This window comes from Sorex araneus, chromosome 1, assembly GCF_027595985.1.
Source record: "Sorex araneus isolate mSorAra2 chromosome 1, mSorAra2.pri, whole genome shotgun sequence".
NCBI classification, from domain to species: domain Eukaryota; kingdom Metazoa; phylum Chordata; class Mammalia; order Eulipotyphla; family Soricidae; genus Sorex; species Sorex araneus.
The window spans coordinates 402,251,146-402,275,722 of NC_073302.1; the positions used below are offsets into that span (position 1 = coordinate 402,251,146).

The 24,577-nt window shown below is 41.0% G+C and overlaps 1 protein-coding gene across 1 annotated transcript in view; it reads right to left on the reverse strand.

Annotated features, from left to right (window-relative positions):
* The window catches only part of CCDC146 (coiled-coil domain containing 146), a 122,191-nt gene that overhangs the window by 33,031 nt on the left and 64,583 nt on the right, over window positions 1-24,577 (reverse strand). Inside the window, exons 2-8 of the mRNA XM_004602131.2 lie at window positions 22,490-22,572; window positions 19,294-19,503; window positions 12,709-12,766; window positions 10,424-10,600; window positions 7,685-7,758; window positions 6,026-6,253; window positions 5,175-5,361 (exon numbers count right to left, since the gene is read on the reverse strand). Of these exons, the coding sequence (XP_004602188.2) occupies window positions 5,175-5,361; window positions 6,026-6,253; window positions 7,685-7,758; window positions 10,424-10,600; window positions 12,709-12,766; window positions 19,294-19,503; window positions 22,490-22,572 (1,017 nt within the window). The remainder of the gene's footprint in view (window positions 1-5,174; window positions 5,362-6,025; window positions 6,254-7,684; window positions 7,759-10,423; window positions 10,601-12,708; window positions 12,767-19,293; window positions 19,504-22,489; window positions 22,573-24,577) is intronic.

Genomic DNA, 24,577 nt, shown 5'->3' on the forward strand with positions numbered 1-24,577 from the left:
AAGTGATGTGCAAAGCCCTGGCACCATCAAGCTCCCCAAACACCACCTGGGGTGTGAACCTGGTCGCTCTCAAGCACCAGACAAGAGCACTGAGCTGCCAGACCTGACCTACTGGGCCAAGCATTGACAGAACTGGCCTTGGGTCCCATGACACTGCTGAATATAGCACTTACAAAAACTGTTTTTAATATAGCCCCACTATAAAACAAGTGTGTAAAGTAAGAAATGAAACAACTTTTGCTCTCTGTCATTATGCCAAATTCTATTCTAGGAATCACTGCTGAAAGATTGGTATTTCCAAGCGTCCAAGACATTTTGTATAAGTTGTCATTTTGTTTGGTTTTGCTCTTTTGGGGCCCCTCAAGTGGTGTGCAGATCAGAGCTGGGAGTGGTGGGGCCACTGATGATTCTTGGCCAATCTGGCAGCAGTTCAATACAAGGACCCAAAGATGCTGTGTCTCAGGCCCTGTGGTGTTGGGGATTCACAGGGCACCTGAGCGGTACTGGGGGCCTCCAGGGCTATATCTGGTGTTGGAAAGTGATCTTCAAAGCCACTCCTGGACATGTCTGGGGGGCCAAGTGGTGTTGATGCTGGGCATTAAAGTCGGCCAGGCACGAAGAGGCATGTGCTTTCACCACTGTGCCATCTCCAAGTCCCTGTTTGTTTTTGATTTTGGTTTGGGGTTCATACCCAGAGGTGCCCACTGATGCTAGTCTCAACAGTGTGTGGGGGACCATGAAGTATTAGGGATTAAACCCAGGGTTCCCTCCTGCAAAGCACATACTGCAGCCCTTTGAGCCATCTCCCAGGCCCCTTCCAGACATCTTAAACTCATGAATTGACATTAGTAACTTGAATACAAGTAATTAAACATTATTCCGTTGTTGCAAATAGCCCGATTATTTGATACCATTGAACTGCAGTCTTCCCGGTTTTGATGTTTTTCCTTACTTTCAAGTCCAAAATATTTCAAACTTTCATGAAGGTTGTGGCTTGATGCTCTGGGAGAGTCTCTGTCCAGTCAAAGGCCAGAGGAGAACCAGACACCTGTCTCTAGGGAGAAATAAATGCTGGAGAACAGGCAGAGGCCTCCATGCTCACCTTTGTCTCATTGCTTTTTGGATCATGTACAAGTTCTAGATGTTTGCTCAGGCCAGGAGAGACAGGCCTGACCCAGTTTATTTCTAGCACTGCCAGCCAGTGCAGGACTGAAGCTGGGCTCACCAGAAGTTATGAATTCAAAGTGGAAATTAGCCTCTCATTGAAATTGTGTGGACAAAAAATAGACTTTTCTTGAAATAAGTGAGGAAGATTTTATTTTTTTATTTTTTGCTCTAGTGTCTTCTTCAGGAACCACATTCCTGAGAATGTCAACAAAGATATATTTATCATTCAGTGTTTGGTTTTCTTTTATTATTATTATTATTTATTTGTGCTCATGTTTCCCTCATACAAAGTTCGAGAATCCATCCCTTCACCAGTGCCCATTCTCCACCACAAATAAACCTAGCATCCCTCCCATCCTCCCCAATCCAATCTCCCCCCACCCCACCCTGCCACTGTGGCAGGGCATTCCCTTTTGTTCTCTCTCTCTCTAATTAGGTGTTGTGGTTTGCAATAAAGGTGTTGAGTGGCCATTGTGTTCGGTCTCTAGTCTACATTCAGCATGCATCACCCTTCCCCTGCATGGCCTCCAACCACATTTTACTTGGTGTTTCCCTTCTCTATCTGAGTTGCCCTCTCCACAGAATGTGAGGCCAGCCTCCAGAAATAAGTGAGGAAGATTTTAATACATTTCTTATGCCAGTTTTATATTCTCCAGTAATATTTTGTGAACTTCACAGCCAGAAACATCCTAATACGGGTGGAGGGCTGTGGGCACTGTGATGGTGTTGAGATGTGGTAATAACCTTAGTTAGCACTGCACTGTAGCACTGTCATCTTGTTGTTCATCAATTTGCTCGAGCGGGCACCAGTAACGTCTCTATTGTGAGACTTGTTGTTACTGTTTTTGGCATATTGAATACGCCATGAATAGCTCTGCCGTGCTAGTAGCATGCTGGGCTCTCCGAGGGGGACGGAGAGATCGAACTCGGGTCGGTTGCGTGCAAGGCAAATGCCCTACCCGCTGTGCTATCACTCCAGCCAACCTAAACTAATACATTTTATTTATTTATTTTGTCTTGCGGTCATTCCCCACAGTGCTCAGGATTTACCTCTGTTTCTGCACTCTTGGAGCAAGTGGGATGCTGGGGATTGAACCTGGGTTGGCTGTGTGCAAAACAAGTGTTCTACTCACTACACTATTGCTCCAGCTTCACCAGTGCATTTTTAAAGCCTATGCTTATCAAATACTAATTTCTGGTGAGCATTCAACTACAATGTCCTCTTTGACCAAAGGCCATTGCTAATATATTTTACAACCAGACAGGTCAGCCTATAGTGACTGCCTCAGAAGTGCTACTTAATATTATGTTTATCAGTTTGTGCTGTCTGTTTTACTTCATTTGGATTTTCTAGGAGAAACAAACATATGTCTGTAAGATCACTGAGAAGTAGTTCCCAAAGTGACAAATTATCTTACTGCTTTTATTCTGATTTACATTTTTAAAGGGGACTGTTTGGATGATCCAAACATACTTAAAAATGAATTTTACTGACTACTAAAATGAGTAAAATTAGTGATTATTAAAGGCAATAATCATTTTTATTTTATTCTTTAAAAATTACTTATAGTTATCTGGTCAATATACAAGGAGTATTTATTTGGTGGGGGGAGGAGAGAGTTCTGGGTCACACCCAGTGGTGCTCAGGGCTTACTCCTCCAGGGCTCAGGGATCGAACCTGGGTCAGCCATGTGCAAGTCAACTGCTTTACCGGCTCTACTATAATTCCAGCCCCACAAAGGAGTGTTTAATTAGTTTTAGCAGCACTATCTAGTTTGGTTGCTGTTGTTGATGTTGCTTTTTGTTTTTATTTTTATTCTGGGGGGCTTTGGGGTCACTGCTCAGGGATTTTTCCTGGCTCTATGCTCAGGGATCATTCCTGGTCAGTCAGGGAACTATCTGTGGTCCTGGGGACCAAGCCAGAGTTAACAAGGAGCATGGTAAGTGCCTAACCTCGGTACTATCTCTCCAGCCCTATCACTCGCTAGCTTTACGAATCTTCCAGATGTCAACCCCCAGAAATCCCAGGTATACGGGACTTTGTGATTGAGAACTCTGGGTTCAATGGGACCGAAAACAGAGATCCTCTGCCTGTTTCCCCCCATTCCTGCCCCTCCTCCCGTCTTCAGCAAGTCAGCAGTCACTCACGCCCATAAGTTACCCCTGGCTGGCACCAGAGAATCTCGTCATCAACCACTATCCAGATCACATGTCCTTTATCATGTGATCTGGAATGAGCAACATGACGCTTGCCATAACCATGCTGCCAGACCACATGCCAGGCCGTTTCACTCAGAGCACCCCAGAGGGGAGCGGGTGAAACCCCTCCCCACCCCAAGGCACCCAGCCCCTGCAACCAAAAACATCCAGACCCCAAATGCCACCCTGCTCACAGTCGTTCTCCACACACATGGATCGAACCTCACCCACGAGTGAACCTTTCCCTGGACCACGCTGCCACAAATGCGGCTATGCAACACTTCATAAGACACACTCTACCCATAGTCCATAGTGTTGCACCACATTTGATGGGATTTGATGAAGGAGACAACCTTAGAGGGAAATAATATATTATTTAAGTTCTGTTTTGGCAGAGTCTCCTGTCCTCACACCTGGCTGTCTTCACCGGGGCCTCTTGGAGGGGGGCAGGTTGAGTTTTCCTCCCCTCCCTGAGCAGAGCCCTGGCAGCCAAAGACCTCTGGAACCCAGTCACAGCCATGCTCAAGGCCACTCTCCACATGCTTGGATGAGCCTGACGCATGAAGGAACTGGCTGAGGAACACAGGTGTGCGGGACCTGGGGCTGAGATCCTCCAAGCCTGCTAAGATCGAGACTGGGCCTCCTCCACCCAGATCCACCTTTTTTTCCAGTAGCTAGGGGGTCACACCCAGAAACTGCCCCAGTGCTGTGTAATCCCATCAATGGCCAAGATTCAGAGACTATAAAACAAAGCTCCCGGAAGAGTATTGTTTAGACCTCTTATTGTCTAGTTTTCCCTCTCAGAGAACCCAGCAAGCTACCAAGAGAATCTTGCCTGCATGGCAGAGCCTGGCAAGCTCCCTGTGGCATATTCTATATGACAAAGAACAGTAACAATGATGTGTCTCATTCCCCTGACCCTGAAACAGCCTCCAATGCGGCACTGTTGGGAAGGACGAGTAAAGAGAGGCTGCTAAAATCTCAGGGCTAGGATGAATGGAAACATTACTGGCGCCTCCTCGAGCAAATCAATGAACAACAGGATGACAGTGACAGTGATACAGTGAAGTTCTGCTTTGGGGTAGGGATTGTGGCTCAGGATGGAAACATTTGAAATATGGTGGTGGGAAGGTGTAATGATGGTGGGATTGGTGTTTGAATATTAAATGTAATCAAATACTGTGAACTACTTTATAAAATTTTAAAAAATAAAAAAAATCTTCTACTCATTGCACCTACATTTCCAGCAATAAATGGAAGATAGCTATGCTCACCATTATACCACCAAATAGCTCCAGTAGTTGGAAAAATATTATACCTGCTCTTTACTGTGACTCTTACTATAATGAAGCAAATAGTCACAGGGTCTATGCTTGTCTGAAGTTCCAACTTAACATCTTAATGTTTTAGAACTTGTGCTAATTATGGAGTAGCTTTTAGTAGACCAATATTTCCAATGAGAATAAACTTAACACCATTGAGGTTCTGACTTGCAGCTGGCAAGATGGTGGCTGTCCAGACCTCCCCTGAAGCGAACCTCTTTGCTTTTCCACAACAGGCTGATCTACCCATGATCCCTAGACCTGGCGGATGTCTGATGCATAAAAAGTGTTTCTCTAGCAAATTGGGCTAGTAAAGAGAGTGGAAAGAATAATAGGGCATAGCCTCTACATTAAGCTTGGTGCATTTTAAACTTACCTCTCTCTGTTTTTTTTCCTGTCTTCTTTACTGATAGCAAAAACAAGTCTTAAGAAGTGTTCACTTTAGGAAAAGAGCACTGAGCTCAGAGAAGGATTTACCACACCCACCTCTAACTGAAGCCTTTCGTGTAATGACTGAGTTTGAGTGAGTGCATCCAAAGACACTTTTAAGAGTAGCTCCATCTTTTTTAAGTTTCGAAGATCTCGTTCTTTCTCTCGTTGCTTACGAGAAAGTTCATCATGGTAGTTCTGTTTATCAATGAGACAGTTTCGTAAGTTGAAGTCAACGATTCCTCTGTTTCAGGTAAAGAGAGAAAAGAGAGTCCCTTGGATTTAGCTGTCTTCCCAGTTGTTCGAAAGAGCATACTAACATACAGAACCATTTTCAGGTGAAACTCTAATTGCAAGTTATGTCTAAAGCAATTTTGTCATCATTTAAAGCAACAATGTTTTAAAAATTCTTAATGCAAAAGCAGAGTGGCAGAGAGGGGGATAAAAGGAGGCTACCAGTTCCCTGACATCTTACAAATGGGAATTAATACTTCCCTAAGAGAAACACACCACCAATTTGCTTCTATAAGGAAAAAGTCCTGATTGCCTCGATGTACCATTTATTTGTGGGAAAGATGCTTCAACTGTTGCACACTCCAGAGCTATAATTTTCCAGAGATACACCAGAAATATATAAGATACAACTGATTATATATATATAATATATAATATACAACAAGGTATAAATGAATAATTTTATACTTATAGTCACAGGAAATCTATGACAGTGATTAAGAGAAGTTGAAAACAGTTATAAAAAATTCCTTACATATAGATGTATTTTAATTACCAGCAAAACTAATTTTAAATGCCAATTGAATAAGCAAATTTGTTTGATTCGGTTTTTAATTCTCAAATATTAATCTAAGATAAATTTAGATGACACAATGCCCAGAAATATAACTAACCTTTCAGTTAGTGAAGTGGCCTCATTCTCTCTGGTTAATTCTAGTTGCTTGACCAACTGGCTATGTTCTCGTTCTTTGATCTCAAGTAAGGCTCGTTTGCTTTCAACTTCCTTTATTACTTCCTCCTTCTCTTCCATTATAGCATTAATTTTGGTTTCAACTTTCTTTAGAGAGTCATTTAGTTCTTTGACTTCATGATCCAGGATTTCTTTTTTCTTTTCCATTTCTCTGTGGGGTATGTATACATAGTTATATTTATGCATAGCACTGTAGCACTGTCGTCCTGTTGTTCATCGATTTGCTTGAGTGGGCGCCAGTAACGTCTCCATTGGGAGACTTGTTACTGTTTTTGGCATATCCAATATGCCTGGGGTAGCTTGCCAGGCTCTGCCACGTGAGCAGGATACTTTTGGTAGCTTGTCCGGGCTCTCCGAGAGGGATGGAGGAATCGAACCTGGGTCAGCTGCATGCAAGGCAGACACCCTACCCACTGTGCTATCGCTCCAGTCCATGTTTATGTATAAAGATATATAAATCTATACACACACATATGTGGGCTGGAGTGATAGCACAGCGGTTGGTGTTTGCCTTTCATGCGGCTGACCCATGTTCGATTCCTCCGCCCCTCTCAGAGAGCCCGGCAAGCTACCAAGAGTATTGCGTCCGCACAGCAGAGACTGGCATGCAACCCATGGCGTATTGGATATGCCAAAAACAGTAACAATAAGTCTCACAATGAGAGATGTTACTGGTGCCCGCTCAAACAAATCAATGAGCAACGAGATGACAGTGACAGTGACAGTGACACACATATGTGCACATATGCATGAACATAAACACACTCGCATTTCCCTTATTTTGAGTCTGATCATATCTACCTATGTTTAATTCCTAATCAGGTAACAACGACTAGTCAAAAATTCAGTGATCATGAAGGGGTCAGAGAGAGCATAGATGAGAGGGATGTGAAGGCATCTGCACTGTGTGCCACTGAGAACAGTGATCTATGCAATCTCCCCAGGCTCGTCCCAGAGCTCACTGCTCCCATCTCCTGGGTTACTATCCATCCTTATCCCCACCAGCTTCTCTAAACAAATCTGAATTTATCAACTTTGGTGCAGGTAAACTTGGCTTTTAAAAGCGTTACTAAATCATATGGCTCCTCCAAAATTTTCACATTTATACAATCATTATCTTTCTGGATTCCTCTAAATTTTGAGAATTTCCTCAGTGACATCTATCTCCAACTCTACCCTCAAACTGGGGGGTGTTGAAATGGGGGTTCAGGTGGAGAGTTCCAATTATTTGGGCTTTAGAAATTTAGCTGATGGATATCCTTACAAACTATGCAATTAAATCATTTATTTAAATGAGTTTAAATTTATCCTTTGCAAAGCTCTGTTAAAGTCAACTGGAGTCCTTCATAAAGATGGAATTTATAAATTGGGAAGAAAATAATGTTCCCAAATTAAGGTATGAATAAGTTTCATGTATAGTAATAAGTTGCCCTTTCTCTTAATGAACTTAAAATACATAATCTACAAAGAGATCAATGCAGGTATTTCTAAAATTAGGACAACAATGGTTATTTTTCTTGCTTTATGTACCTGACTTAGGGGAGAGCAGACTAGATGGAATATAAAAAAAATTAAATCTCACACTTTTCTGCGTGTAATTTTTTCAATTTCTTTTCCAATTTGTACAGGAATAGACTGGTGATGAACCACATCATCCTAGTGAAGAAATTGAACCATGTTAAATTATGTAGGTAAGAGAAGCAAATAGAAGAAAATGAGCTACAGTACTGGAATTACTACAGTACCAAAATACTGGACAAATAGAATATGTAATTCCAGTATTATAGACAGATAGAATTACATGTTACATCCTCCTTTAAGCAGGTTCTATGCAGGATAATTTCATGATTTAATTACTCATGTTGACCTTATTAGACAGTCATGACTGCTACTATTTCAAAGAGGAGGGAGGTAACTGAGTCTTGCAGATACTATTGCTAAATTCCCCCAGTTTTCCTTCCTTCTATTCCAAACCCTGCAATATCTGCCCCTCGGATTAAAATTTTGAAAGGCTAAAGTTTGCAGAATTTTGAGGGGGCTCTCTACAGAAAATGACTAAAAAAATCACAAATGCTCAACTACAGACAGAACTTCAAAAGAGTCTGTGCCAGTGGGGTCTGAAATTTTAGCTTAATTGTGTTCTGGTAAACCCATTTCTGCTCCATGTCTCTGTCCCAAGAAGTTGAGACTCTTAGCTAAAAAGAGGTTGACAGGTATCATAACTATACATGAAGCCAAAAAGTTCCACTTAAAAAAATCAAAAGCAAGACACACGAATGAATCTCTGACCTGAGCAACTTGCTTAGTGATCTCTTCAAACCCTGTAGCACTGTAGCACTGTCTCACTATCCGTCCCGTTCATCGATTTGCTCGAGCAGGCACCAGTAACATCTCCATTGTGAGACTTGTTGTTACTGTTTTGGGCATATCGAATATGCCACGGGGAGCTTGCCAGGCTCTGCCGTGCGGGCGGGATACTCTCGGTGGCTTGCCGGGCTCTCCGAGAGGGATGGAGGAATCAAACCTGGATCAGCCTCATGTAAGGCAAACACCCTACCCGCTGTGCTATTGCTCCACCCTCTTCAGACCCTAATTATTAAAATTTTAGAATTCCTAGAGCATGCAGCTGCTCTCGGAGCCGTGTGACATTGTATTGCATTCGTAACAAGCAATACAAAACATATTGTCTAGCATTGCCTTTTCGGCAGGTATGAGTGGTGGTGGGGCTGGTCTCAAAATATCTAAGGTAACTAAAGTAGAGAAAGAGTATTTTGCAAATTGTCTGCCACACAGGCAGGGGGAGGTCTGGAATGGGAGGGGGTGTGGATACTGGGGATTTTGGTGTGGAAAATGTGCAATAGTGAAGGGATGGGTGTTTGATGACTGTATAATTGAAGTTCAAACATGAAAGTTTTGTTACTGTACCTCACGGTGAATCATAAAAAATAAATTAATTCCCACGCCACCAGGTCTGTTTGCTTAATGGACATCACACTATGTTTGACACCATGCCACGTTTCTTCCTGAGAAAGAAGGATATTTCTTCTCAGCCGGCGTGGGGATATAGCTTAGTTCAGTCTAGAGAGATGGCTACCATTTTGATTGCCTTCAATATTTCAACAAAATACTTACTATTCTTGTTAGGATCACCCACAAAAGTCCGACCCATTAAGAAGGAACCATTACATACTGCTGATACTAAGATGACATTAGGTCGCGCGGCCGCGGCAGCGGCCGCGCGGTTCTGGGTTTCTGTCTAAAGTCCAGGGTAAATGGGAAATAAGGGGAAAAATTAGGTACATGGACCAGCGGGACGCTGGTGGTATCTCGAGCCGGAGCCGATATCAGCGCAAGAGCTTTGGTTCCGGAAACTGCTTGCAGACACTCTACTAGACTATCAACTAAGCCAGAGCCCCACGCCGGCTGATGACGGGAAATAACCATCCTCTTCGGTTTTTTTTCCCTTTGTCAGACAGCGTGGCGATTACTAAACAGGCGTGAACTCGGTGGCGCGGGGCAAGGGGGAAAAAGAAAAGTTATGTAACAAACAGCAGGACTTAATATCTCTATATGCTTAGTAATGGAGAATTATCAAATGCCTCATTGGCAATAGGACTGTCTTTTTCTTTTTGGGGGGAAACCCCAGCAACGGTAGTGAGTTGTGTGTTGAAACTTGGAATGTAATCGAGGTAAGCGCAAATGAAGTGAAACTTATCACGTACAAGGGTGGGGACTAGGGAGGTGGGAGGGGGCGGCAGATATACTGGGGGGATTGGGGATGGAAGATGGGCACTGGTGAAGGGAGGGGTGTTTGAATATTGTATAACTGACATAATCCTGAGAACTTTGTAACCCTCCACTTGGTGATTCAATAAAAAAAAAAATAAAAAAATAAATTAATTTATTTAAAAAATTTAAAAAATTGGGGTGGAAAAAATCAACAGCTCTAGGACTGGTTTTGAGGACTAACTATAGATTCTTCAAAATGAACAAATAGGGAAGGTATAAAGTTATGAACAAGAGGTTAGGACATCTGGTTACTTTTAAGAGAAGCAGTTCTATAGGTGTCACTCATTTCTGAGAGAAATGGACTGCTGAGATCTAGAGGGACCTTTTCCTCTGGGCCATGGTTCTAAATTAGAGTGATATTACCAAACACTCTAAAAAGTCTTTTGTGAATACCCAGGGTTTAAGCTATTATAATGCAGAACATTCTGTTTGTGGCATATGCCCTCCCTTTGTCCAGCCAATGCTGACAATCTTGATACTAAGGATTTTGTGTCTATGTATGCAATGTTTCAAACCCAATAAAATAGCACACCTTTAGGTTGATCTGGAAGTCCAACAGATCTTCTAGCTCCTTTTGCTCCTTTACTGATTGCTTTTGCTTAGACACTAAGTCTTCCCGTAAACTTTTAATTTCTAATTTCTTCTGCATTGTTTCCTTACGTAACTCTTCAATGCTGTCTCTCAGTATTTTCATCCTCTTTTCCATTTCCTTTAAGTTATGAAAATGATCACATTACAAAGAAAAATTTCAGGTCATACAACAATGTTTACCTAAAATTTTGTTTTATGTTTACCTAAATTACTTAAAATATATGTCTACCTAAAAAACAAAATTAAAAACATTTTACCAATCTCTTTATTGTATATGCTGTGAGTCCCATGAGTGATTTCTTTATTCTTTTTTAAATTTGGACCACATCTGGCTGTGCTCAAAACTTATTCCTGGCTCTGTACTCAAGGATCATTCTGGGCAGGCTAGGGTAGCATATCAGGTGCCAGGGATCAAACCTGGGTCTGCCAAATGCAAGGTAAATGCCTTATTCACTGTGCTATTGCTCGAGCCCTAATTTCATAAGAAGTTAATTCATGACTTCAGATTTTTGGGGTGGGGGAGGGGGAACACCTGGCACAGCACTCGGGAATTTCTCCTGGTGGGGCACCTGGGTTGCTGTGTACAAGGCAAATGCCCTATCTGCCACCTGCTATGTTATCAGTCTGGCCCCATGATTTAAGATCTTTAATAAAAACACAATACGTGACTGCTTTATTAAGCAAATATTTTATATCAGAAGCAAACTTATTTTTTAAATGTTTTTATTAAGTTGTTGTTTCTGGATCAAATCCAGCAGTCCCCAAGGCTTATTCCTGACTATTCTCAAGGGTCAGTCCTGGTGGTACAGTGCTTGGGGCCAATATGCAGTGCTGGTGACTTAACTGGGGTCAGCAAGCATATGCAAAGCAAACTCCTTAATGCCTGTATGATCGTACGATCACTCTGGCTCAAATACTCTTTTCTATCTTACTATATCTTAAATGGTTTCCTTTATCTGAGTTAAATTTTAATGTAAATGTTTGTAAAAAATTCACCTCTTTTCTAGTAGTTTTGTAACTTGACAAAAATCAGTTGCAAAAAGTTGCCTGAGTCACACATGAAAACGAAAGATTAGGGAGTTACTTGTTTGGAATAGCCAAGCCTCTGCATTCCTTAACCCCCCACTGTCTGTTATAAACTTCTCTAACTCATGCACATTCTCCCCATCTGCCCTTCACTGAAGACGTATAACAGATCTTTGTTCCCCATGAATGATCATTTAGGGAGTGCTTGACTTATGGAAAGAATCCTTCTAACACTCAGAAAGTCTTCACATTACTCATGACTCAGTGGATGGGTATAATTAGCATGCTCGAGGTTCTCTGTATATCTACTTCCTTCCATTGCTACAAAGAGAGGGTAAAGTTAAAAATTCCATGATCTGGAACTAAAATTGAAAAATGTTTTTCCTCATAAAAATCATTGTTGAGAATGGTGGTAAAGTGTATTAGGTACTAGACATAGCCACTTCCCTTGATTCCATTGCTGGGGTTCTCTCTCTCTCTTTATGTTTTGGGACCACACCTAGCAGTTCTTAGGATTGACAACTAGCATGAAACCCAGGCCCCTAACTCAGCCCCTTAAGCTCTCTCTCTGGCCACTCCCAAAACACGTGAAGCTGAGTTTAGAGGCTTACGTGTTGCGGGGCGGGAGGATGGTCTACCCTTTCTAGAGGTTGGGAATCTTTTACCAACTAGAAACTGATGAGAACCATGGAACCACAGGCAATGAGCCTGACTGGCAGATGAAGCCAGCCTAGGCCACTCTGATCCAGCTGAGCCAGCTAGAAGAATTCAGACCTGTGAAAACTAAGGAACGGTTACTGTTTTCAGCCTCTACATTTGGGGATGGTTTGTTATGTGAGAATAGGTCAGTGACACATGTTCTTATTTATTTAAAAAATTACTTGTAACAAGCTTGAGATGGTTAGGAAGTCATAAAGTCATAGTTTTAGCAAAAATAATGTTTGTAAGTGCTAACTACAGAATCTTTTCTTTGACACAAAGCAGATATTATCCAATTCAGCCTAAATTTAATGCCAAATATCTGCAGCCTGTGAGAGGCACCACTACTGTTTAAACAGGGTTTTGCAGATACGCCTCTCAGCAGTGTCCATAGATGAGGACTGAATTTTTCCAATGCTTGAGGATATGGCTGCAATCAACTTTAATATTATCCAAAGAAACATCAGGTATTTAACAAACGTTCAATCATCGAAGACTTACTCCTGGCTTGGGTATCTTCTCAAATTCCTTCATGATAAGGCCTTTTTCTTCCATTAAACTGCAAAAACAAGGGAAAAAAATAAATCGAGTTTGGCTAAGCAGAAAAGAGTAAGCTATCGTAGCAGTTCTAACTTTTTATTCCTCCTTTTCATGCTTGTTTGCTACTCCCAGAGTTCATGCTTTAGAAAGACTTTCATAAAATCTCAGGGCCCAGTTTGATGTGCCCCTCTAGTCTTTCCATGGCACTGAGTACACACACTTGTACGCATCTATGGTTTCATGCTATCACTGTGTGGGGGCCCTAACTCCGCCCCAGGCTCCTGTACTTAGTCTTCTTTCCTGGCAAGTTCCAGATTTCTTGTTTATGTGCTTTGTAGTGAAATGTTTCTGCTTGAACCGTTGCAACAGTCTCCACTGGTTGCATCCAAAAAGCCTGGCCCGCGTGCAGTCTGTCTGGGGCAGGGAGCCACGGAGGTAGCCGACTCTCAGGGTTCTCTTGTAATGAAATTTTATTTAGCAATCGTATAAATTAAAGTTAGAATAAAAATAGTAAAAATCTGTCATGGAAGAGACAATTTGTAGAGATGGCACTTGCATTACATGAATTTGAACCCAGCACCACATATGGTCCTTTGAGCACCGCCAGCAAGCAGTGATTCCTGAGTACAGTCAAGTGTGGCCCAAATGCTCGTGTGCGCCCCCTCCTCCCCCTACATACACGTTAGGGTAAATAAAAACGTACCTATGTAAGTTACTATGGGTTAGTTCTCTGTCTGTAAACTGAAGATGAAAATTTTCAGAGTTTTGAAGGTTCCTTTCTTTGCTTCTAGGACTGGCATTAGAAATTCACAACAGTTTACTTCCAAGCTACTGATCTAGCCCCTCGGCCGTGCTGTGTGGCCACCAGGGGGTGGTAGCGCGCTGCTACCTTTTGGTTGCAAAGGCAACGAGTACCAGCGTTTGAAATGGTGGCATGAAGTTCTACCTAACATAAACTTTCCTATAAATAAGTAAAATAATCCGTTTAAGAATAATAATATTAAGAGGAACCTGGGTGATAGTACAGTGGGCAGGGTGTTTGCCTCGCATGCGGATGACCAGGATTCAACTCCTGGCACTCCAAAGAGTCTTCCAGGCCTCAGGAGTGATCCCTGAATACAGAGCCAGGAATAACCCCTAAGCATCGCTGGGTGTGACCAAAAACCTACCAAAGCATTAATTAAGAAATAAAATAAAATCTTGGGGCTGGAGCAATAGCACAGCGGGTAGGGTGTTTGCTTTGCATGCGGCCAATCCAGGTTTGATTCCCAGCATCCCATATGGTCCTCTGAGCACCGCCAGGGGTAATTTCTGAGTGCAGAGCCAGGAGTAACCCCTGTGCATCGCCAGGTGTGACTCAAAAAGAAAAAATAAGAAATAAAATTAAAATCTCAATCTAGGACATGTTAAATTTTTACCACATAGTATTTTTTTAATTGAGTCACTGACTTTCCCCCCAAGGCGTACAAATATTTTAGTTCCAGAGAAACATATTCATAATCCCAGCCCATCATTCCAGTTTATCATTTTAAGTTTTTGTTTTTATTTATCTGGGAGGGGAGGGGAGGGGAGGGAGTAAACACATCTTCTCAGGGTTTATTATGGCTTTTCACACTTGAGGGTCTTATCCCTTGTACTTTATAATATAATTATATTAAACGTGCATGTATGTATGATTGAATCCACATAATTGAAATATTTTTTGTTAAGTTGAAAAACAGATGTCATAGCAGTCAATTTAAATGCTATTTCTAAGGTTTTCTTATAGGTTGATGTATCATAATGAGAGAATCCTAAGTATTACTATTATGTATTAAAACTATTATAGAACCTTAAGTAGGTATTATTCTCCTTATTGTAGAAAAAATTGGTAATTAAGTAGGCTGTACATTGCCAAGGTCTCTGCATATCAAAACATATTGTCACCACTTGAGCCACATTTCCCAGTCTCTCTCTGTCTCTCTCTTCTCTCTGTCTCTGTCTCTCTCTGTCTCTCTGTCTCTCTCTCTCTCTCTCTCTCTCTCTCTCTCTCTCTCACACACACACACACACACACACACACACACTGTCCTTTCTCTCTCTTGTGGCATTTCTGGTATAGAAATTTTTGTGTGTGTTTTCCTTGACTTATGTTACCTCCTAACACATTGAACTTAAATGTTTGAACATTGAAACATGAAACAATGAGTGTTGAACATTTCATTGAACATTGAAATTTAAATCCTGTCAGTCATTTCAGCTGTTCGAATATTATGCTTAACTTCATCACAGCTCTATGAGAAAGCATTTTTTACCTATGTTTACCACAGTTTTTACCTATGTTTAGAAGGTATGGTTTACAGACATGCATCAATAAGGCTTAACTATAATTACAGCCATACCTCATACACAGGAGCAAACTGTTTCTTCACAGAGCTCCGGGCTCATTTTTTGCCATCCCTTATCGGCACTAGCAAGTGTAAATTCCAGGGTTTGTTAGGGATTTACACAGTCAGCATAGGTGATCGCTTTTTCATTTTTAGGGTCTGACTTTTACTGACTTTTAACCCTTCCTTAGTCTAACAGTATGTAGATGATGTTTTCTTAAACTATGTAATATTATAGCAGATTATAACAAATAACTTAAATCAGCACATAATCCTAAGGGAGTGTTTCAGAGAGTTGCTCATGCTCCTCAGCATTTACTTCTTTTCTGTAGCAAGAGAATCCTCACTGAGACCATGTTATCAAAGGCTGTGGGTTGTCAGGATATGTGGGGAAATGAAGGAAGGACCACCCTGTGTGCCGCCATGAGCATGAGGCATCATTCGCCATTTGGAGTAGAACTGGCTTGATGGAAGTGGATGGAGGTTGCAAGTGGGTTGATTCTCAGACCAAGCCAAGCAAAATCCAGTCAGCAGTCATGCCCCACATGGTCCTGGCTGCCATGGTGTTCCTTGAGGTCCTGTCACTGGTGTGTTTACTGGTTAGCAGGGTGAACACTTGGACTCAGCCTACTCTAACACACAGCACTGAGAATGTCTACGTCCAGTAAGTAACAGTGATTCAAAATTCTGACATGATTCAAAATTCCAGGAGAAACTTGTGAAAATCTAGAAGTATTGCTCAAATCATGAGCTTGGACGTCTATTTTAGGTCTGGACTTTTAAATAAATTGTTCTGATGCTTCCTTTTCAGTAGTGAGGACTATTCTCTGCAAAATATGTTCTACAAAAGCAGGAATGATTAATATATATATGTCATATGAAGGCAAAATATGCTCCTTTTGTGAGTTTCCCCCTAACTACCCATTCTAATGTTCTTGGTCATAATCTACATACAGATGCATGGCGGAAACAATTCTTCTGCTCCTTTCTTCATCAAATCTGCCAGCGTCTTGTTTTGTGGACCAAGAATAGAAAACAAATACCCCCAAGGGAGCTCCCAGGAGGATGGCAGGAAGTAGCTACAGACGGGTAGAGAGTCTCTAGGGCCAGGAGCACACTGGGACAGCCCTTCTGATATGCCTCATGATTGTCCCATTCTCCACCTCCTCATTTGCTCATGGAAGAGGTGACAGCCTTGTTTCCTTGTACTTGTTGGAATGCACCAGTCTTACCAGGAGACACAATGCACTTGCTACCCAAATCTTAGGAAATGCATAAAAGCGGAGAAGTTCCCAGAAGGTAAAAGTGTGAGGCCAGGAAAAGCTAGAATATTTTCAGAGAACGTTTGTAGAAAGATAATGACTTTATTTTATTTTATTTTAAAGATAATTACTTTATTCCCAAAATAAGTTCTAAATAATATTTAATTTTGCCCCCTTTTTGGTGTTGGGGATCAAAGCCAGGGTTTTCTACATGTGATGTGTTCGATTCCCACCCCTATCCTCCCACAATTCAAAGAAATTTACCTAATTGCTTTATTATTTATTAACAATGTGTTTATTTTACTTATTTAAGTAAACTTTTTAAAGTAAACTTTTTAAAGAACTTATTTAAGAAGTTCTTTTCTGAACCACTTATTTATCAAGAGGCCATCATTAAATATTAGTTCCCAAACTGCCATTGTAATCAGATTTAATTATAAATTGCTTACATAATAATTATATTTACACTAGCATTAACAAGAGAGTGCATATTCTGTGAAAACATGAGAAAGTCAATCAAATCATAAAGTGAAAAATCTCTCTTTAAAAAATTTGCACAATATGTTGTTCTTAGTAGTCACACACTACCAGTTCCTAGAGAACCTGGGGGCAGGGGGAGCACCAGTTATCTGGACCTCTATTGTTTGGACCTTGAATAAAATGAGTTTTATTGAGTTGATCTGAAAAATATCACTTGTATATTTGAATGAGTATATAAATGGACTTAGTCACTGTCTCCCTCTCTCTATCTTTCTGTTTTGGGGATCAAACCCAGGGCCTTTCACAAGCAAGGTAAGTTCTCTATTGTTCAAGCTATACTGTCCCCAGCTCCCTTAAATTATTCATTTTTATGTGAGGATGGAAATATCTGCTTTTGGTATCGCTTTTGGTGTCACCATATCTTTGTGAAAATAACTTTATTTGATAGATATATTAAACTTCTTCACGAAAGCTAATTCTTGAGTTACTGATATTTGAAATGCAAGGGAGTCTGTTAAAATATTAAATGTCACAAATCCCCAAATGTGCATTTGAATGTATTTGTTCATTTTAGCCCTTGACATGTGGTCCTCTCCCTTGACCAAGAAGCTACATGAACAATTTGCCTGTCACTACCAAAACGACAAGAGTTCTGGGGCTTTTTTCTCCCCCCACCATCCCCCACCGCTGCCCCTTGGCAGCAACACTTGGAAATTTTAAACAGTTTAAATAGTAACTGCCTTATGTTCTTCTTACCCTTTCATGGAAATGTCAAGCATTCATATTTTCAACACTAATGAACAACCACCAATTGTTTTATTCGATTATTTTTTCAACTGAAAGAGTGCTTACAGAGCACAGAAATAGACAGGCTTTTCTTTTTATAGAACTCATTGGTTAACCTGAAAGAAAGTTTAAATGGAAGACAAAAAGAAAAAAATAACTCAGATTTCTTCCCTTCCCCTTCCCCGAATATAATGTTCCTGGTTAAACTGGGTCTTCTTCATTGACCAGTTGCAAACATAAAATCCAAAGTGGGGATTCAAAAGCCAGGTTTTGAGAGGTTCATAAAAAACATATCACTAAGGTCACTTGCTTACCTCTGGGCCAAACTGAGTTATAGTATAGGTTTTGCCTGAAATCTACCTATACTTCAAAAGAGCCAGGGAAAGTTCTGCCACTTCAAATGGCAACAAACTCTAGGCTATGTGGTTTGCTCTTCTCTTCTGCACCCACACCACCCACAAGACAAACCACAGCCCAAAAACTTAGATGGCAATTTTTTTGCAATTCAATCTACCTTGTGTGATTTGCTGACCAAACTTCTACTGACTTGCCACTTCACGGAAGAAAATACAGAAGGAATTTTGGAAATAATATTTCCAAACCTTTCTCCTTGGAGGACTAGAGTGATAGCACAGCGGGTGGGTCGTTTGCCTTGCACGCGGCTGACCCAGGTTCAATTCCTTCATCCCTCTCAGAGAGCCCGGCAAGGTACAGAGAGTATTTCGCCCCCACAGCAGAGCCTGGCAAGCTACCCATGGTGTATTCTATGCGCCAAAAACAGTAACAACAAGTCTCACAATGGAGATGTTACTGGTGCCCGCTCGAGCAAATCGATGAACAACGGGATGACAGTGCGACAGTCCTTTTCCTCTGGAAGTTCAGTGAGTATGATCCTGTGTGGCTTTGACTCAATGCATGTGTCTTTCTAAAGGGTGTCATTTTTCTTTTTTGATCCTGAGGAACAGTTTTGTGACAGGAAAACCAGGTTGACTATCGAAATCCTTGGGCTGAGAAGAGAGTGAGCCAGATGAGGCCCTACCCTTATATGGGCCCTGGAACATTCTATGAGGGTGACTCCATGCAGAGACTGGCCTGGGCTGCAGAGAGGTTAAGAGGGCAGTGTCAGGAAGGAGAAAGAGTTTGTATCAAGTCTGTGCTCTTTGGTCAAGTCCTGTGACCACAGCTCCTAACAATGAGGGCTCTTTCCATGCCAAAACCACAGCAGGTAGCCTAATTTCCTGAGTGTCTGTCCCCTGTGTTTTTCAACGGAAGCTATGTGACCCTCTTGTCCAAGGCCTGCCAGAACCCAGCAATAAACTAAGCTGTTAACCTCTTTAACATTGCCATCTCATTCATTTGCCTTATACCAAAATGCACTTCCCAATGGAGACTGATTTTTTTTTGTTTGTTTTGTTTTGGGGGTCACATTCAGAGATGCTCAGGGGTTATTGCTAGCTCTACACTCAGGAATTACTCCAGGCGATGCACCAGGAAGGATGCCAGTGATCGAACCCAAGTTGGCTGCATGCAAGACAAGCGCCTTAGCCACTGTACTTTCGCTCCAGCCCCTGAGACTGATACATCGAACTGTTTTGTGAAAACTGTTTTGATCCTATCTGTCTTCCATGTGTTGGAGGGACGCCTGGACTTACCTATTCAGTCGGTACTGATTGTGGTAATCTCTTTCTTTTGCAGCATTGAACTCATTTTGGTACTTGAGAAGTTGTTCTCGCATTTTGGAGACCTCTGTGGTGAAGGCGTCTGGAAAATTTTCCGCTTCCTCCAAGTGGAACTGCTGCTGTCGTATTTGCTCTGTGTAATATCTGACATTCTGAAGCAGAGAGATCTCAGACTGTTGGGTGCTGGACCAATGGAAACAGAGCAGCATACTGAGTAATCTATACCTTCTACACTCTGGCCAGCTCCTGGGGGGCTGGTGGTGGAGGTCTGGTGAGGAGGGACAGGAGCGTGTCTACACTGCCTCTTCTTTCCATTCCTGGACTTAGTTCAATGCAGTGGCGTATGTGTGTATGCATACATGTACTCTAGACTAGAAGTGTTGGAAATACCCAACAAAGAGGAATAGATATAGCTACATAGCTAGAACACAAGATGACAAATTATCACTGAGGTTAGGATCAAGATGATGGAGGGTGGCAGAGAGGGGTTAAGTTGGATGAGAATTTGACTCTAAAGAACAGCTGCGGCTTCTAGGGATGGGAAAGAATCACACTGGGTCCCATATCAGCTGTACCAGTAACTCTGACTCTCTTGGATTCTTCAATTCTCCTGAACCTGATTGCAGGCAAACATTTGCCTCCGTAGCAAAATAAGAAAGGAAATTTTAGAATGATGTTGCACTAGGAAACTGGCAGAAAAAGTTCACCTATAAAATGAGAGACATGAAAAAATTGACAGATTTCTGATCCTGACTGTAATATCTGGCAAAAGCTGGATTTGAATGTCATAGTTGAAGGGATTTTTAAAACTCCATTTGTATCTGGTAACTTTGGTCCTGTCTGGGAATTAACAATCTTGTTGGAGGCATAGAAACTGGATTTTATGGGATTTTCCACATTACTTTCTAGAAATTGCTCACCTATCTTGCCATCTGGCATCAACTGCAGCCTTATCAGTAGACTTGACTCATCTTAGAAACCCCACAGTGTTACATTAACTATATCTCCTATTCACAAGCAAGCTTCTTGCCATTTCCTGTTTCAAAACCACAATCTCCTTTGTTGTGAACTCTCCCTACCCCCACCCCAGCATACCCTCACCGAGAGGAAATTTTCAGTTTCCAAGATACTTGATGTCACTTGATCAACAGCTAATAGTGAGACATTAATTATTAGAATATAATACATTCTAATAGGATGTTAGGTACCAAAGAGCAACCAAAATAGCTATAGTCATACCATTATTGAATTCTGGGTTTACTTGTTACAATTAAATTTCCTTGCATGCTAACTTATGTTGTAAATCTGGAGCTCTTGTTTTCCTTCATAGGAATCTTCAACTATGGAATTCCAGCAAACTGGCTTAGGCATACTCAAACAATGCCTGTTTCTCACAGAAAGGATGCAGACAAGGTAGCTAAGGTTCCAGTTAGAACACAGAGATAAATATCACAACATGATTTCTATCAAAAACTTGTTCAGTTCAGCATTTCCAGGTTATATGTTTCTGCCCTGCTACATCTCCTGCAGCCAAAACGGAGATGTCACTTCAACTGTGCCTTTTACACTCACCTAACAGTGGAAGAGGAGAGAGTAGTTGAGACATTGACAAGAAAGGGAATGAAAGGATCAAGAAAACATCAACTGTGGGTTGGAGAAAGCATACACAACAATCTGGAAGTAGAAAGAAATGGCGTCATAACTCAGATTCTGCATTGCTATTTGTCATCATGCCCAAGTTGCTGAGTTCTGAGGGTCAGTCATAGGGGAAGTCAGGTCAGCTCTGCTGGTCTCTAGAATAGATTATCTGGAAGGTGGGAAATGCTGTGATATTAATTGTGTTTGCAAAAGGGGTCAGAGGGATGCCCTCAGAACTGCATTGTGTTTCTGTTAAGGAGTGTGAAGTATGTTGAAAGAGATGATCTGATATTTCCCATCTAAAAATCATCCAAATTCCCAAGTACTAAAAGGTATGTGAGCCCATACCTTTTAACAGGTATTTAAAAAGGCATGTGCTTTTAACACTCGGTCACGTATGCTAATGGAGTTTCCACTGGAGGTGAGGGTGAGGATTTAGTTCAGGTCAAAGCTGAGGGCTCTGGAGGAATCTGTTCTTGTTAGGAACCTGGACGGAGCTTGGGTAAGTAGGAGGTGAAATGCATAGGGATGTGGCTCTGTTTTTATCCTGTGTGTACACTTCTCTCTCCTGCGATCATCCTCAAATGAGTCTGTGTCAGGTAAGAAGTAGGTTGGAGATTTGGAATAGGATGGAGAATAACAGGATGGTGTTTTGAGCCAATATATCCGTTGGCTTTTGATGATGACTTCATGTACAGTATGAGGAGGTGTGAAAGAGGGAAAAAGAGGACCGAGACAAGACTTTCCCTCTTTTATCACTCTACTTCTCTCGTAACTCTAAGTGGGTGACAGCAGGTGTGTAATAAATAAATCTGTTGGATCACTTTGTGATAGCTAATTCTTCTAATCTGCTACTGATTTGGACCTGGCTAAAGTGATAAGCTGGAGGTCATAGATAAAGAAGTGAAGACAGGAATTTCAGAAGACAGACTGGGATTGTAGTAGAACCTATACCCCTGAATGTAAGAGAGCTGGAAAGGATAGTTTCTGAAAGGTGTGCCTCTAGCAGATATGTCAGTGTCAAAATGCCTTTGCCCACTTGGGAGGTAGCCTGTAGCTTCTGAGAACAGTTGCCGTACATAGCCACAGTATCCATGTGCCTCTGATAGCTTGTCCTGGCTATAGGGACTTACTTGGCATCTGAGTTCAGCTAGAAGCACTGGGGAACTAATCTCCCTAGGAGCAATTCTTAACCAATAAAAGATGAAAATGAGGGTGTTCCAGATTCTTCTCCCTCCACTGGGAGTGTGCTGAAGTATGTTCCACAGTCACTGAGAGAGTACTTGGTGGGATTGAGCCTCACCTGCCTACAATGCTAACATGTAAATTAATACACCCCTAGCTGCATCCTCCCCTCCCAGTTACACCTTCCCCACTCTCTCATGGTGTTCTGTGACATCACCTGTAAAACTACTTGAACTCAAATCCCTGATTTAGGGTCTGCTTTCAGGAGAACAAAAAATAAGATATATTTCATCACAAGTAAGATAAATATGACAAGAGATGTTGGTACATTGATGAGTAGATATACCTTGCCACGGTATCATGCATCAAGGTGTACTTGGCTTTCAACTCAGCCATTCTGGTTCCAGGAAGTTTTCCCAAAGCATATAACTAACAAAGAGAAGATAAGATTGTATCAGTCATGGTTCCTTTTATAAAGGATATAAAGTGAATATATGGACCTTTTATAAAACCATTTAGATAAGCATAACAGAGGAAATACATAAGATATCATGGCATATTAGAGTGGGTGTTCGGAGAAAATAATTCCAGTTATAATCTGTTGCCTCCAGAAACTTGATGTTTTGGGGCAAAATGCTTTCCATCTCTACACTATTAATTCTTTCACTGTAAATTAAGGAAATTAAGTTAAATTATTTCTTGTACCATGATGCATATACATTTATCATCAAATATGCATGGAAGTGTATCTGTTACATAAACTGATGCTGTTTATTCTTTGTCCATTTCTGCTATTTTTTATTTTTCAATCTTTTATTGAATCACCATGAGATAGAGCATTACAAAGCTATTCATAATTGCCGTTTCAGTCCTACAATGTTCCAACACCCATCCTTCCACCAGTGTAATTTCCCAGCACCAGTGTCCCCAGTTTCCCTCCCACCCCTTCAAGCCACTCCCCAATCCAGCCTGCCTCTACAGCAGCCACCTCTCCTCTTTGTCTTTCTCTCTCATTTTAGACATTATAGTTTGAAATACAGATGTATATCCCTTTACCTACTTTCAACACTCAGTTCTTGTCCAGAGTGATTATTTCCAATTAGTATTGTCATAATGGACCCTCCTCTATCTTAATTATCTTCCATCCCCCACATTTTTGTGGTAATTCTCAACTATTGACCAGTCCTCCTGGCCTGGTTTCATATTAGTTTCATACTGTTCTTACAAATAAATGTAGTCATTCTATATCTGTCAGTCTCCTTCTGAGTCACTTTATCCAGCATGATACTCTCCAAGTCTATCCATTTATAGGCAAATTCTGCTAAAAGATTTTAAACTTTACTCTCTGAGTTACATAATAAGTAGTTCATAGATATCATAATATACACAAAATACTAACATTTTACCATCTTACCATTTGTTTTTGCTTTGACTTTAACTGAATTTCTAGTGGCATATTATGTAAAATAGAGCAGAAGGAAAGATTTTTACTTTTAATGTCTCCTGGTTCTCATCTTCAAAATATTTCTTGAGCTATGCATGAGGTTTAAATATAGAACACAGACTTGCATATGGATTATTTCTTTAATCTGATTTTGTCTTCCTTTCTTGATCCCGATAGTTCAAATTATGAGATCTCTCAGTTGGAATACTACAAAATCTCCAGCTGTCTCCCTCCCCATTATAAAGTACTTTACTATGAGATCATAAACTGCTTTAATACATATTTATGGTTAGAAACTTTAAGCTCAATTCTAGCTTTTCTTTTAGATATAAATATGGAAAAATTAGTTGCATTTTTACACTTCCCAATACAAATGGATTTAGAAATGAAACTTGTCATGTTTTAAAAATGTGCAGTCTAGGAAGTAAAGCACAATCTTATATTGTCAAAGGGTATATACAGTAAAAGGTTAAATCTAATGTCATAAGTTCATTAATATGATTTCACAATAGATGCTTGTATTACTGAATTGTCTTGATTAGTGACTGAGACTGGAAGGAAACATTTACTCTAGAGCTGAAAGTTTAACAAGAGTTCATGATTGAAAGATGACCATGTAATAATATGGAAAACATTTCAAAAATTGAAATTCTAGGACATTCCAAGAAAAGCAAGAGCTCAGTAAAAGCTTTTATCAAGTGAACTTGTCTGAAAAGGATCAGCATGAGGAACCACTTAAATATTTGTGTGGGTGTCTACAGGGCAACCAAGGTGGCCCTGATTACTAACCTATCATATTTTTGTTGTCTCTTTGATAGTCCCTCCTGGTTTGGTCTTGTCCTAAGAAACGTCTGGCATGCTTTGGAAGGGAGAACAAACCTGATAACATAAATGTTTAGGGTCTCATCTCCCTCTCACCTCTCTCACTGCTGGAAATGAACAAGAGAGCAATTTGACATAGCTTCCAACTGCAGATGAGTTCTCAAGACT